The 14,615-nt window shown below is 45.1% G+C and overlaps 1 protein-coding gene across 1 annotated transcript in view; it reads left to right on the plus strand.

Annotated features, from left to right (window-relative positions):
- Window positions 1-341: 341 nt before the first annotated feature.
- Window positions 342-14,615, plus strand: part of IGF2BP3 (insulin like growth factor 2 mRNA binding protein 3) — a 160,982-nt gene continuing 146,708 nt past the window's right edge. The window contains exons 1-2 of the mRNA XM_032286997.1: window positions 342-926; window positions 2,321-2,381. Coding sequence (XP_032142888.1) covers window positions 752-926; window positions 2,321-2,381 — 236 coding nt within the window. The 5' untranslated portion in view covers window positions 342-751. The remainder of the gene's footprint in view (window positions 927-2,320; window positions 2,382-14,615) is intronic.

Here is a 14,615-nt window from a genome sequence, read left to right on the forward strand (position 1 = left end):
TTTCTAAACTCGAGTTGTGACCGTCAGCGCCCCGCGCCGCGGTCCCGTCGGTGCCGACTGCGGTTCCTTTAGCATTTTCCCTTTTTCTCTTCCCCCTTCTCTGGGTCCCTCTCCCAATCTCGTTTCCCCTCCCCCTCTTCCTCTAGCTCGCTTTTTTTTTTTTTTCTCCGAAACCCACTCTAATTGAGGCGCTGGGATTCCTCACGTGAGACGTTGATTTGTAGTTTGAACACGTGGCTCATTCAAAAAGCCGGACACTCCGAGCGGATTTTTTCCGCCTCCTGCGCCTTCCTCCCTCCTCCTCCTCCTCCTCTCCCCTCCCTCCTGCCAGTCACCCTTCTGGGTTTTTTTATGGGGAGGCGGTGCCTGCCTCACGTAGTGTGATATTTTCACAGTCCGCTGGCCGAAGCCAAAGGGGTTGGGGAGGAAGAGACAAAAAGTAGTTTTTTCCCCTCCTCCTCCTCCTCCTTTCTCTTGCTAATCCCGCCTCCTTCTCAGACTTCGGAAGACTGGTTGATGCGTTTCGGTTGTAGCTAGGCTTTTTCTTTTCTTTCTCTTTTAAAACATATCTAGATAAGGACAAACAAGAAGCCTCGGATGTGATTTTTCGCTCCTCGTTCTTTACTTCGTTCTTACTGTGTTTGTATATTTTAAAGGCGAGAAGACGAGGGGAACAAAACCAGCTGGATCCATCCATCACCGTGGGTGGTTTTAATTTTTCGTTAATTTTTTTAAACAGCCACTCTTCACAATGAACAAACTGTATATCGGAAACCTCAGCGAGAACGCCGCCCCCTCGGACCTAGAAAGTATCTTCAAGGACGCCAAGATCCCGGTGTCGGGACCCTTCCTGGTGAAGACGGGCTACGCGTTCGTGGACTGCCCAGACGAGAGCTGGGCCCTCAAGGCCATCGAGGCGCTTTCAGGTGGGCCCGGGCCTGGCCTCACCCGGGCTCCCGCTCCAGCCCTGCACCTCTCGCCGGGACCCACCGGGGTGGCTCCGCAGGCCCCAGGCCCGGCTAGCTGAGGGGCCGGGGTTGAGGCCCGAGCGCCCACACCCACGCGCGTGGGGGCCGGGGCTCTCCTCAGCTTCAGTTCCCACTCCAGCCCGCGGCTCTGCTCCTCCGGCCGGGGTTTGCTGGGTGAGGGCGGACGCGCTGTCAAGAAAGCCCCGGCGCTGGCTAAGGGGGGCGCAGGGCGGGGGGAGGCGCGCTCCCCCAGCGCCCCGCCCGGGCCCAGGCGCGTGTTCCAGGCCGAGGCAGGCTGGGCCTCGGGGGCCGAGCTAGAATGCCCGCCTGTGTCTCGTTCCTTCCGGCTTTCCTTGGTCGTTATTTACGGCGCTGTCTGTGCTGCGCCCCCAAACCCCGGCCGTGGAGAACGGAAAGTGGCCTCGACCCTGATGCCGAATGAGACCAAGGGGCTGGTGCCTCGCACAGGCGGCCCCGCGCTTCCTCCCCACCCTGCGGGAGGAGAGCGAGTGCGCCCGGTTTCCCTGATCCACCTCCCCCGGTTCGACGAGTGAGAGGGGCAGGTGGGCGGGGGCGGCTGGTCGCCTGGGAGGGAGTTGCCGCCACGCACCGGGGAGCCCGCCGCTCTCCGGGCCCTGACGCGGGGCTGCGGCCTCCGGGTATGGCTCCGCCAGGGCGAGGGACGGTGCCGGGCGGGGCAGGACGCCCAGTGGGAAGGCTGCGTTGGGGTCCCCTTGGGAGCCCCGTGCCTTTCGGCTTCCCTTTTAATCAACTCAGACGCGGTGCGGGCGCCTCGCCGTCCTTCGCGCCTGGTTCAGCCTGTGCCGAGCTGTGCCTCTGCCAGTTCTCCGGTTCTCGGTCTCCCCTGCCGTCCCCGACCCTTTCCCGCCACTCCCTGTCCTCCCCAAGCCCACTGCCGAGTGTCCCGGCGGGCCTGGGCTGAAGTAGAGGGCAGGGCCAGGGGGCCCTCCTCTGAAGAAAGCTAGGGGAGCCCCCTGCCCCGAGTCTGTCCCGTGGAGAGTGTCCAGGGCAGTGAGAGGATGGGCCGCATTTCATCTGCGGGCCTCGTGGGGTTGGTGGTGGCCCCCAGGTGTGGGTCGGGGAAGCTTGGGGACTGCACTGATCCTCAAGTAGTGGGCCTGCCAATGGACCCTTCTCCCCAACCATCTGCGAGTTAACCCACACCGCCCTAGGGGGTCGGCTTCTCCCTCCGCCTGGAGCGGCGTCCGGGCCTCGGGGGGCCCTTCGGGGATCTCAGGAGGCCATTTGTGTCGCCGCTTAGGCTGTGCGGGTCTTTCGGGCGGGGAGAGCCGCTGAACCCGGCCGACCGTCTCTCACTTGTGTGTCCGCAGGTAAAATAGAACTGCACGGGAAACCCATAGAAGTTGAGCACTCGGTCCCAAAAAGGCAAAGGTGAGCTGCTACTTGTTTCCCCCGATTTTGTTTTCGCTCCGTTAAAGGGTGGAGAGACTCAACTGAGGACCTCTTGTCCTGTAGTGCTTACCCGGTTGCGATGTGGCATGGTGTTCTGGTCTTTTCCCCTTGCTTTTAAGTTTTTGGCGGGGGTGTGTGTTGATGATGCTTGTTAGGAATTGAAAACTTGTCTGTGGTCTCTGCCGCAGAATTATGGTTACTGGTTATAAAATGTCTCGGAAGCTCACAGCTGAATGTCCTCTGTCAGAGCGGGTCAGATTGCTCCAACGGGAAATGGGTCCCAACAGGCAGCTTGGGGCGGGGGGCCTGCAGGGCTTGGGAGGCAGCGGGTGATCCCCCACCACTCCAGGAGCAAGAGAGGTGAAAACAGCTGCGGACACGCGGGGGGCGCGCCTTGCCTTCTCTGTCCGGGGTTGGGAGGCAGTGGGCGCGGCCGACTGGAGAGGAATGTGCCTTTGCCCTGTGAGCTCGCCAGGGGTATCGGACGGAACGCGTGCATGAACGCTGGGGCCTCTCCAGCCCAGAAGTGCCTTTGAGTTACTCCAAAGTTCTACAGATTCCTGCAATCAGCGCCTTTGTCTCCCGCTTTCCACCCTCCTCCCCTTGGGTACATTTTTGCTTACAAACAACCACCAAGAGATAGTGAAGCCAGGAAGATTTGTGCTTTTTTTTTGGTTGTGTTTTGTTTTTTGGTTTTAAGGAGCGGAGAGTTTAATAGGCAAGAAAGAACTGGGAAGGCCGAAGGAAGAAGCTTCCCCGTACAGAGACAGCGGGAGGAGGGGCTCCAAAGCCGAAAGAGGAGACCCTCGATTTGTACTTCTTAAGAAGGGCGATTTCGTGTCTCCGAGATCGTGTGTGTAGTATGTCACTTTACAGAATGTTTGCAGACCGTTTTAGCCTCTGAAGCATTTTGGAGACATGGCTCTCTCGTTTTTTGTTTTTCTTATTAAGCCTTATGGAGCAGTGGAGACTCCTTTCCTTTCGCTAGAGCAGGCCAGATTCCAGCTCTGTTTTTTGGTTTTTTTTTTAAACCTTCAGCCAACTCACACCATAGGTTCCGGCTCTGACTCCAATTGGAAAGGCACTGCTCTCTCCCAGTGGAACCTGAGTGGGCCTCTAAGCCTTTCTGGGTTTTGCAAGGTGGGGTTAGGATTTCTGCCTCCCCTTCCCCATCCCCCTCACTCCCAACGTAAACCAAACAATAAGCTGAAAGTTAATTTAAACCAGGGCTGCGTGTATCTGGTTAGGTATTGGTGAGTGTGTGTGTAGTAGAGAGCAGGAGGGGTTTGCTGTGCATTTCTCTGGTGCTGTGCTCCACAAAATATCACCTACATGCCTGTGTAGATTTCAGCTCTCTTCCAGGTAAAGCATTTTCGCCAATCTTGTTTTTAAGGATGGGTTGGTTTGGATTTTTCTTGTTCTCATACTTAAATTTCATTAGGATAATTGAAAGGGATTCTAGTGACCAGATTTAGTTCTAGTTGGGAATTTTGGTAGGGGTCAAATTATTATTTCCATATAAATTGAGCTTAGTTTAACAAAAATTGAGGGAGAAGTCATGCCCCCTAAAAAGAAGCTTAAAGGCATAGCCTGAATTGGTTAGGGGAAAAAAAAGCATATTTTGCAAATTCTAATGGCTATCATGTTTGGCTAATAGGTCTTAATTTTGTTAAAATGTTGAATAAATAAAGCAAATGGTTGTGCCTTAAGGACTGGCATTTTAACAGTTTCTGAATTTAAAAATTAAATGTTTTGGATTTTTACAATTCATTAAGCTACATCTAAGTACAGATTACTGTGCCTTACCCTGCTGCTTTTCCTTTGCTAACTGATGGGAATTTCTCCCCAGGTGTAGGCGATTAATTTAAAAACATTACCTGGTAACAACTGACTGTTTTATTCTTAAAGGCTGTTGCTCAATCCAAAAACATATGTATACTTAGTTACTTGCTACTTCATAATAAACAGGAGTTCTTTAGGAAAGCACATAAGGTAAGATGTCACCAGTGACAGCAAGTATATGTCAACGAATCTTCAGTTTATTAACAATGTAGCTTAAATTTTCAAGCTCATTTTTCACTAGCATTAAAATGTTCAGGATTTTAAATGATACAGTACTATCTTACTACCAAAGTAAACAAGGATGAGAACATTGAAGATTTTTTTTTAACTGATTTGAAAGAACAGTCATGTCCCTTGCTTGTGTTGAAATGTCTTAAAAAGTAGAGCCTTTGGCTGGGTGTAGTGGCTCATGCCTGTAATCCCAGCACTTTGGGAGGTCGAGGTGGGTGGATCGCCTGAGGTCAGGAGTTCAAGACCAGCCTGGCCAACATGGTGAAACCCTGTCTCTACTAAAAATACAAAAATTAGCTGGATGTAGTGGCACATGCCTGTAATCCCAGCTACTTGGGATGCTGAGGCTGGAGAATTGCTTGAACCCAGGAGGCTGAGGCACTTCATTCCAGCCTGAGCAAGAATGAAACTCCTCCCCACCAAAAAAACAAAACCAAAAAAAGGAGCCTTTTTTTCTTTGCTCCTGGAAATCTATAATATAATTATTTTAATTTACCCGTGGAGCTGTGAGGTAGTTTCCCTTACCTGGACTGTTCCACCATTTTCATAGGCTCTGGAAGTAGGCAGAGAAGACATCAGGGTGACTACATGCCCAGCACCTATGGGAAGGTCAAGAGGTGATATTGATTAATGGGGATTGCTCTTAATAGTTGAATGCCACAAACCAATCCTTGCCAAGAAAACCTGCTGGACTTTAGGGTGGAGTTCTTTCTGCTTAGCAGTCATTACATTCCATCTTATCATCCTGTGGGCATCTGAGGCAGGCACACCCACCTGTGCAGCAGTGACCTTTATACTTTCTATACAAGGCATGTCAGGAACCTGGTGCTGGAGAATGCACACTGAGATGGATGAATGGGCTTGCACTGACTAAACAGGGGAGCAGGCCCAGGAGGGGTGGTTGGATGCTTGTCAGGCTGGCCTAGCTTTGACTTCCAGTGGAGCTGGGCGGGGACACTTTCAGGAAGGAATAAGGTTGAATTTTGTTCAGACCAAGTTTAGCTCCCAATTACTGAGGTCTCAAGGGAATGTGGAAGGAATGTGGCTTTTCTGCATTCAGATACCCCTCAGTTGGGGAAGATTATATAGCAGTCACTTTACAGACATTGAGGTCTCCTGCATCTGGATTAAAGAGAAGATTGCATTGTATATCTGTGATAGCGTTGCACTTTGTATTCTAAATACAAAAGATATAGAACATGAAGACTTTGACTCCGAAGTAAGGGCTCGACTTTCATTCCTCCACCTTGGAGCTAAGGGCGGGTGTGGAAAATAGTCAGTACTTGGAAATGTTGCAGCTGAGTTTGGTTGGAAGAGCTGCTGGTATCCTGTAGGGCCTTGTTTGTGCCCCTATGTGATTATGTAAATAGCACTGATATCCTTTTTTGTTATGTTGTGGGCCGTTGGGCATGGGAGAGGAAAGAGGAAAATTGCTGACACTGGGGAAACTGAGAGGATGGTGGTTTTAGTTCAATTTCTATGACTTTTAAAAATTATGAAAATAGTGTTTCATATGTTCAGTTTTTTAGAACCTAACCTTTTTGTTGTTGCTGCTGCCTTCTATGTGATGAAGAACCTAAGAATATTTTTACTGAACTTCCTCATGATTTAGCTGTTGGCATTGTTTAGGATTATGTGTAGCAAAAAATATATTTGAATAAAGAAAAATAGGACACGTTGTAGTTAATATTTTTCTGGGTAGGATCCTTTATTTTTTTCTTCCTTTTATGGTAGGATCTTTTTTTTTTTTCTTTTTCTTTTTTTTTTTTTTAAGAGATGGAGTCTTACTTTGTCATCCAGGTTGAAAGCAATGGCACGATCTCAGGCTCGCTACAACCTCTGCCTCCCAGGTTCAAGTGATCCTCCTGCCTCAGCCCCCTTTGTAGCTGTGACTACAGGCACAAACCACCATGCCTAGCTAATTTAGGGTAGGATTTTAAAAAACATACTGTTGTGCCTAAGCTCAAATGTCCTTTTTGTTTCCTTAAAGAAAATAGTGATGGTTGCCCAACACTATGAATGTATTTTAATACCACTGAATTGTACTCTTAAAAATGATTTAGATGGTAAATTTTATGTGTATTTACTAAAACTGGGGGAAAATGGAAAAAAAGTGAAGAACTTATATCCATATTAGTCTGGTGTTTAACATGTAAATTGGATAGAACTTGTAAAAGTGATTGGGGGTTTTAAATGTATTTAAGTGCTATTTAAAAGCTAGCGTTGCATTTTAAATGTATTTTAGTTTAAGTGGCTATTTAAAAGCTAGTGTTGTATTTTAATAGGTGTTAAGAAGAGAATAGGCTAGTGTCTTGACCAGCGACATGCCCATTAGCCAGGGCACAAGACCCTTCAGTGCTGCCTCCTACTTCAAAGTCTTAGGACAACAAAAGCTGTTTTTAATGCTGCATTTAGACACAGGTGTGAATAGCAGTGCTACTCCTTCCTCATCAGTGTGTGGTTCAGGTGAATCTTGTGCTTCGGGAAAGTTTCTCACACATGCAGAGACTTGAGGTTCTGAATGTTAGGAAACTTTCTTGACTGGTTAAAGAATTATAAGCTGGGTTATCTTTGGAGTGCTTAGTTTAAGATAAATGTGGGATTGCCTAAGTGGTTGTAGCCGAAACGATTTTTTTTACTAATTTCTTATTTTCTCAAAACAAATGGAGAGAGTTTGAAAGATTTCGAACTTTGGCTTTAATAAGAGTTTAAAAAAATTAGATGAATGTTGATAAGTAGCTTCTACTGTGTGGCTGTCCGCAGTAACCCTGAGGACGATGTTATGGAAACATGACATGTGCCTGGAGCCAGCGGAAATTGAGAATCTTGGCTTCTGTATCTGGCTTTCCTTTTGATTTGTGTGATCAGTTACATTGTCTGTTCAGGCTAAATGCCATTGTGATAAACTACAAGGGGCATACAGTATTTTGTTCTGAGGTTTTGCCATTGTGCTCAAAATAAATAGTTTATCAGCTAAAGCTTAAAAATATCTTTTGGAATTACAGAGATCTGGGGTTTTTCCTGTAAAAAGTTTGACTTAAATTTTTTTTCTGTTGTTTTTGCCTGTGTACCTCTTTCGTGCAGTCAGCCAGAGGGAAATGATCTTTGCCATGCTTTGAAACTCTTATGAGCCACACCACTTCAGTTAATAAGTGGTTATAGGATTGGGATTTTATATTAAAGTGAAGCTGTTGAATTACCTTCATGTATTTGAAGTGACTCCATTATGGTTGTCTTTAGCAGCATGCAGGCAGCAACTTTTCTAGCAATAACTAATTTTTGGAAGGTATGAGTTATCCATTCAGTAACTCTGGCGGTTGGTTTGGTCTGGGAGGAAGGACAGGCGGAAAGACAAGATGGTTAGCTGTGCTATTCTTAACTGAGTTTCCTTTATTGACTGTTGCCTCTGATTCAGGCTTCCATAGTCATAAGACAGGAGGTGGCAGTGTGGTAGCAATGACCAAAGGGTGGGATTGGCATTCTCAGTTAAGATCTCTGCCCCATAAATCTGATATTACAAATTGGCTTGGACTGCCAGGATTTTGCTTGAAGGCTGGTGCAAGCATGCATGGTTTTGAGTGTTCCATTAAAATGAACAGTGTAATTTATCATGGTCTGAAATTGCTGTTTGGCAAGTAATCAGGATTGGTAAATAAACACAGTCATATATATTAACGTATTATGTGAATTTTATTGCCCTGAAGGGAAATTCATAGTACATAAACAATAGATATTTTAGAGAATTATCTTGAGACCATTTAACCTGATTAGGAAATAAAGTTGTTGTAGAAGTATTCTTAGAGGAATCTAGTAGAACTATAAGCTGATAGGGGCCTAAGTCTTTAGAGTGTCTGATCTTATTGCATTATGAGTTGTTTAGGGAGCTGATTCTGTTGTGGTCATGGTATATCAGTTATCTATTGCTGCGTCACAAACCACCCCAAAACTTAGTGACTCAAACAACTTATTCTTTCTCATCATTATATGTCTGTTAGGTGGTTGTTTCTGATTTACATGTGTCACTCGGGTCTGTTACTAAACTGGGTTAAAAGGACCAGGGAAGCTTTGCTGATATAACTGGCTGTCCTTGTAACCTTTCTTCAAATGGTATCTTATTGTTCAGAAGAAGCTGGCGTGTTTCTTCGTGATAGTTGACTGATTTTACCCTAAGTGAATGTAGGAGCTGCTAGTATTCGAATCTAGTTTTTTTTTTTTTTTTGAGACGGAGTTTCGCTCTTGTTACCCAGGCTGGAGTGCAATGGCGCGATCTCGGCTCACCGCAACCTCCGCCTCCTGGGTTCAGGCAATTCTCCTGCCTCAGCCTCCTGAGTAGCTGGGATTACAGGCACACACCACCATGCCCAGCTAATTTTCTTTTGTATTTTTAGTAGAGACGGGGTTTCACCATGTTGACCAGGATGGTCCTGATCTCTTGACCTCGTGATCCACCCGCCTCGGCCTCCCAAAGTGCTGGGATTACAGGCTTGAGCCACCGCGCCTGGCCTGCTGCTAGTCTTCTTAAAGGCTGGGATCAGAATTTGCATGTTGTTACTTCTGTCCCATTCCATTGATTAAGGGAAGTCATCAAGCCAGCTCAGATTCCGGGGTGATAGGGAAATAGACTCCATCTTTAGATGGTGGAGTGGCACACATGTACCAAGAGGGAGGAATTGATGGTGGCTGTCTTTGTATGTCGTCTTCCACAAACTGAAGGAAGGGTGGAGTAGTGGTTTCAAAATGCTTCAAAATACAGAAAATACCTGAAAATTGCATTTAGTACCATTGTAATATCCTGGTCGGAGATGATGGTATTAGCTTTGGAGGTAATGAGTAGTGGCTGTTCTCTATATAGCCATAAGGAACAGCCAACAGGATTTGTTGATGGATTAGCTGAGGAGTATGAGAAAAGTGAAGAATAACAAAATTTTTTTAGCCAGAACAATTGGGTGTAAGATGGTGCCATTTACCAAAATGGAGAATATTGGGAGAGGAGCAGATTCTTGGGTAGAAATCAAGAACTTTGCTTTTGATATGATGTTTCTAATACTTATGAGAAATTTAAGTGAAGAAAGTTAGTAGGCAGATTTATCAATCTGGAGCTCAGAGGGAGATAGGACATAGAAGTGACATTTAGAGGCTTCATTCGGTTATGGCATTTGAAACCATGGAATTGGCCAAGGTCAGCAAGGGACTGAGCCTGTGGCTCTAGGATGAAGGAGACACCAGCAAAGGAGGGTGAGGAAGGACAGTAAAGTAGAAGAAAGCCATCAGGGCAAACTGTTTCTGGGAGGTAAATGAAGAAAGCCTGTGGAGACAGAGGGTGTAATCAGCTGTGTAGAATACCACCGAGAGTGATTTAGATGGATGAATAAGTGAGTGGAGGTGGTGGTAAATCTCAGCCTTCTGGCTCTGCTGTAAATAGAAGGAGAAAGATTTACAAATTTTGGAACAACCTGGAATATAACCTTTGTTCCAGAATTCATTTGTTCAATGTTTGTACATTTTCTTAGTTTCTAGAAATATGAGTACTTATGTATCTGTTAGAGATGGAAGAATCTCCTTAGTAGATTCTCTGACTCTGGACAATGCTTGTTTGTGACAAATGACAATTGATCTAAATTTTTTTTTTTTGGAGACAGTTTTGCTTTTGTTGCCCAGACTAGAGTACCATGGCAAGATCTTGGCTCACCGCAACGTCCACCTCCAGATTCAAGCGATTCTACTGTCTCAGCCTCCTGAATAGCTGGGATTACTGGCATGCACCCACCACACCTGGCTAATTTTGTATTTTTAGTAGAGATGGGGTTTCTCCGTGTTGGTCAGGCTAGTCTTGAACTCCCGACCTCAGGTGATCCACCTGCCTCAGCCTCCCAAAGTGCTGGGATTACAGGCATGAAGCCACCATGCTCAGCCTTTTTTTTTTTTTTTTTTTTTTTTTTTTTAAGAGTTTCGCTTTTGTCACCGAGGTTGGAGTGAAATGGCACCCTCGCCTCACCTGCAACCATCACCTCCTGGGTTCAAGTGATTCTGCTTCCTCAGCCTCCCCAGTAGATGGGATTATAGGTGCCCGCCACCATGTCCAACTAATTTTTGTATTTTTAGTAGAGACGGGGTTTCACCATGTTGGCCAGGCTGGTCTCAAAGTCCTCACTTCAGGTAATCTGCCCACCTCAGCCTCCAAGAGTGCTTGGATTACAGGTGTGAGCCACTGTGCCTGGCCAGTTGATCCACTCATGTACCTTTTAACGTTTGGTGAGTTGAGTTCACTTTTTTTTTTTTTTTTTGAGACAGGGTCTCACTCTGTTGCCCAGGCTGGAGTGCAGTGATCACAGCCATAGACTACAGGCACTTAACAGGCACACACCACCATGCCTGGCTAATTTTTAAAAAATTTTCAGTAGAGATGAGGTTTTACGGTGGTGTTCCGGTTAGTCTTGAACTGCTTGGCTCAAGCAGTCCTCCCACCTTGGCCTCCCAAAGTGCTGGGATTACAGGTGTGAACCACTATGCCTGGCCTTCACTTTCTTAAACACTCATTCTGCTTTCTTGCTAACATAACATTTGGGAAATTGTCTGAACCTATCTTAGTTTCCGAAAGAGTGTAGACTGAGTACAGTTGTTTATTTTTTTATTTTTTATTTTTATTTTATTTTTTTTTTGAGTCGGAGTCTCTATTGCCCAGGCTGGATTGTAATGATGCAATCTTGGCTCACTGCAACCTCTGCCTCCCAGGTTCAAGTGATTCTCCAGCTTCAGCCTCCTGAGCAGCTAGGATTACAAGTGTGAACCACCGTGCCTGGCTAATTTTTGTATTTTTGGTAGAGACAGGGTTTCACCATGTTGGCCAGGCTGGTCTTAAACTCCTGACGTCGTGATCTGCCCACCTTGGCCTCCCAAAGTGCTGGGACCCTTCCATTTTGTTCATAAAAGTTTTCCTAAAAGAAATCTGCTGGGCGCAGTGGCTCATGCCTGTAATCCCAGCACTTTGGAAGGCTGAGGCAGGTGGATCACCTGAAGTAAGGAGTTCGAGACCAGCCTGGCTAACATGGTGAAACCCTGTCTCTGCTAAAAAAAAAAAAAAAATGCAAAAATTAGCTGGGTGTAGTAGAGCCTGTAATCCCAGCTACTTGGGAGGCTGAGGCAGAAGAATAGCTTGGACCTGGGAAATGGAGATTGTAGTGAGCCAAGATCATGCCTACCTGGGTGACAACAGCAAAACTCCATCTCAATAAAAACAAAAACGAAAAACAAACTACAAGAAATCTTTGGAAGGACCTAAATTCCCTCATTTTTACATTAAAAAAAATCTGGTCCTTGGTAAAGTAGCATGCTTCCCAAATTATGAATCCTGTCTTTGGTCACAGTAGTGACCAAAAGTATTAATCAAAAACTGGGTAATATGTTAGATCAGTTGATTTTGAGATAGGTGCCTTGTTCTGAATTACTCCTTTCAAGATTTTTCTGCTGTCTATGCAAGTCCTTTTATCAATAGAATACTACTTCCAGAATGTATTTAAATATTATAAGAAACAAAAACTAATAAAAATTAGATAGCACAATAGATGCTTTACCAAAGGATTCTTCATAGAACCCTGGGAGAAGCAACCTGCCCAAAGCCCTCTAGATAATCACGGGAACCCGCTGGGAGCGGTGGCTGACACTTAAAATCCCAACACCTTTGGAGGCCGAGGTGGGCAGATCACCTGAGGTCAGGAGTTCGAGACCAGCCTGACCAACATGGAGAAACCCTGTCTCTACTAAAAATAAAAATAATAATAATAAAAAAAAATTAGCCAGGCGTGGTGGTGCATGCCTATAATCCCAGCTATTCTGGAAGCTGAGGCAGGAGAATCGCTTGAACCTAGGAGGCGGAGGTTGCCATGAGCTGAGATCGTGCCATTGCAACTCCAGCCTGGGCAACAAGAGTGAAACTCCATCTGAAAAAAAAAAAAAAAAAAAATCACAGACACCCATTTCCAGGTGCTTCAACTCTGCCTGACTTCATCCCTCCAATTTAAGTTGTCCAAATTTTCAAAGTAGCTTGCACAGGAGCCTAATCATGTTTGCAGTGACAAGTCAGAGCAGAGATGTCCTGTTCTTGCCTTTTCTAAGTACAGAAATCTTGTTTGGCTTCTTTGAAGGGTTGATTTATCTTCTTTCTTTAGGAAAAAGACTAGTATATAGGTATTCTCAACTCTGGGGCTTATTACAGAATAAAAACATTTGGATACCCTGTTTTAAGACAGAAAAATGAGACTTTTTTCGTTTAAATGTATTTTTTAGTAGCTTCATCTTAATATAAGTGGATTACAGAGAAGTTGGTGAGGAGATAGGAGGTTAGGGCAGAGGGCATGGAGAGGTAGGTGTCACGGCTTTGTCTCAGGAGGCTGATTGTGGTTCCTGGGGATGTGTTCTTAGAATGCAAGAGGTAGAGGTGTCTGGAGTGGAATCCATGTTTTCTGTCTTTCTCACCTTGTTACCAAGTTTGGTAAGACCCTAACTTGCCAAAAAAAAGTCTTGAACTTAAGATCCTGCTGAGGATCAGGAGAGCAGGAAGGAGAAACTATGCTGAAACCTCTTGATAAGGAGCCCCATTGCTTGCCTTATGTGTCCTTGTTGAACTGAAGGGAAAAGCCAGGAGGATGTGGGATATGAGATCTACATCTGGGTTTGATTCCCAGCTCCACTTACTAAATACATGATATAGTTGGAGGATGAGGAATTTGAGGTCTGGGGAGGTTAGAATGGAAAGGATGCTTCATAGGATCCTGCTGGACAATGTATGTAAAGGATGAATACAGCATCACCCAGCAGTGATTCCAGGGGAAGCTGTTGTATTTTTCTCCTTGAAATTCAGATGGGAAAGCCGGGTGGATGTAGAGTAGATGTGATGGTGATAACAGAAACATGAAAGATCTTCGTTCTCTTTTGGGATGTGGACTCACTTAAGTAATCTGGGCGGTGTGTTTTTAATTTACAATGAGAATGTATTACCTTTTTTCTTAAGATACAACATAGATACAACAGTATGTAAATATTAAGTAGATTGATAATTTTTACATGTGTCCGCATTCAGATTAATTCAAAATACATGAAGTAAAATGTGAAAAATGTTTTTCAGTTCTCTCTCTAGTAGTTCCCAGGGCTTACCACTGGTTGCTAGGTATATTTTCTAGGAGTTCTATGCATGTATCTACAAACATTTTTGAATAAAATAATCAAATAATGCTGTTTGTAATTTTGCTTTTACTAAATGATGTATCCTGAAGAATCTTCAGTGTAGGTACAAATAGTTCTCTTTTTTAACCAATAGATGCGTTGTTTAGCATAGGTGTGCAATAATTTAGCCATCCTTTTCATAGTTATTCGAGTGTACCTATGTGTGTATGCCACCAGACTCCTGGTTGAGAAGATTTTAAATGTTCTGGTTTTTCTTTTCTTTTTTTTTTTTTTTTAGACAAGGTCTTGCTCTCGCCCAGGCTGGAGCGCAGTGGAGCAATCTCTGCTCACTGCAGCCTCTGCCTGTTGGGTTCAAGGGATTCTCATGCTTCAGCCGCCTGAGCAGCTGGGATTACAGTTGTGTGCCACCACGCCTGGCTAAGTTTTGTATTTTTTGGTAGAGAGGGAGTTTCAACATGTTGGCCAGGCTGGTCTCGAACTCCTGACCTAAAGTGATCCGCCTGCCTTAGCCTACCAAAGTACTGGGATTACCTATATGAGCCACCTCGCCCAGCTCTTGGTTGAGAATTTTTATAACATAAATTCCTAAACTGGGAATTGACATGTCAAAAGATGTAGACATTTACATTTGAAACCATTCTGCATAACTCAAAACTAAATATTTTATGTTGCCATAATTAGTTATAATTTTGACAATAAAGAATTTTTTTTCCTTTTTCTTTAAATTTTTTCCTTTGTCACCCAGGCTGGAGTGTAGTGGTGTGATCTTGGCCCACTGCAGTCTCCACCTCCCCAGTTCAAGCGATTCTCCTGCCTCAGCCTCCTGAGTAGCTGGGACTGCAGGTACCCACCACCATGCCCTGCTGAGTTTTTTTTTTTTTTTTTTTTTTTTTTTTTGTATTTTTAAGTAGAGACTGGATTTCACATAATGGCCAGGATAGTCTCGAACTCCTGACCTTA

Source organism: Sapajus apella, unplaced genomic scaffold, assembly GCF_009761245.1.
Source record: "Sapajus apella isolate SASKATOON/1434 unplaced genomic scaffold, GSC_monkey_1.0 scaffold19, whole genome shotgun sequence".
Taxonomy (NCBI): domain Eukaryota; kingdom Metazoa; phylum Chordata; class Mammalia; order Primates; family Cebidae; genus Sapajus; species Sapajus apella.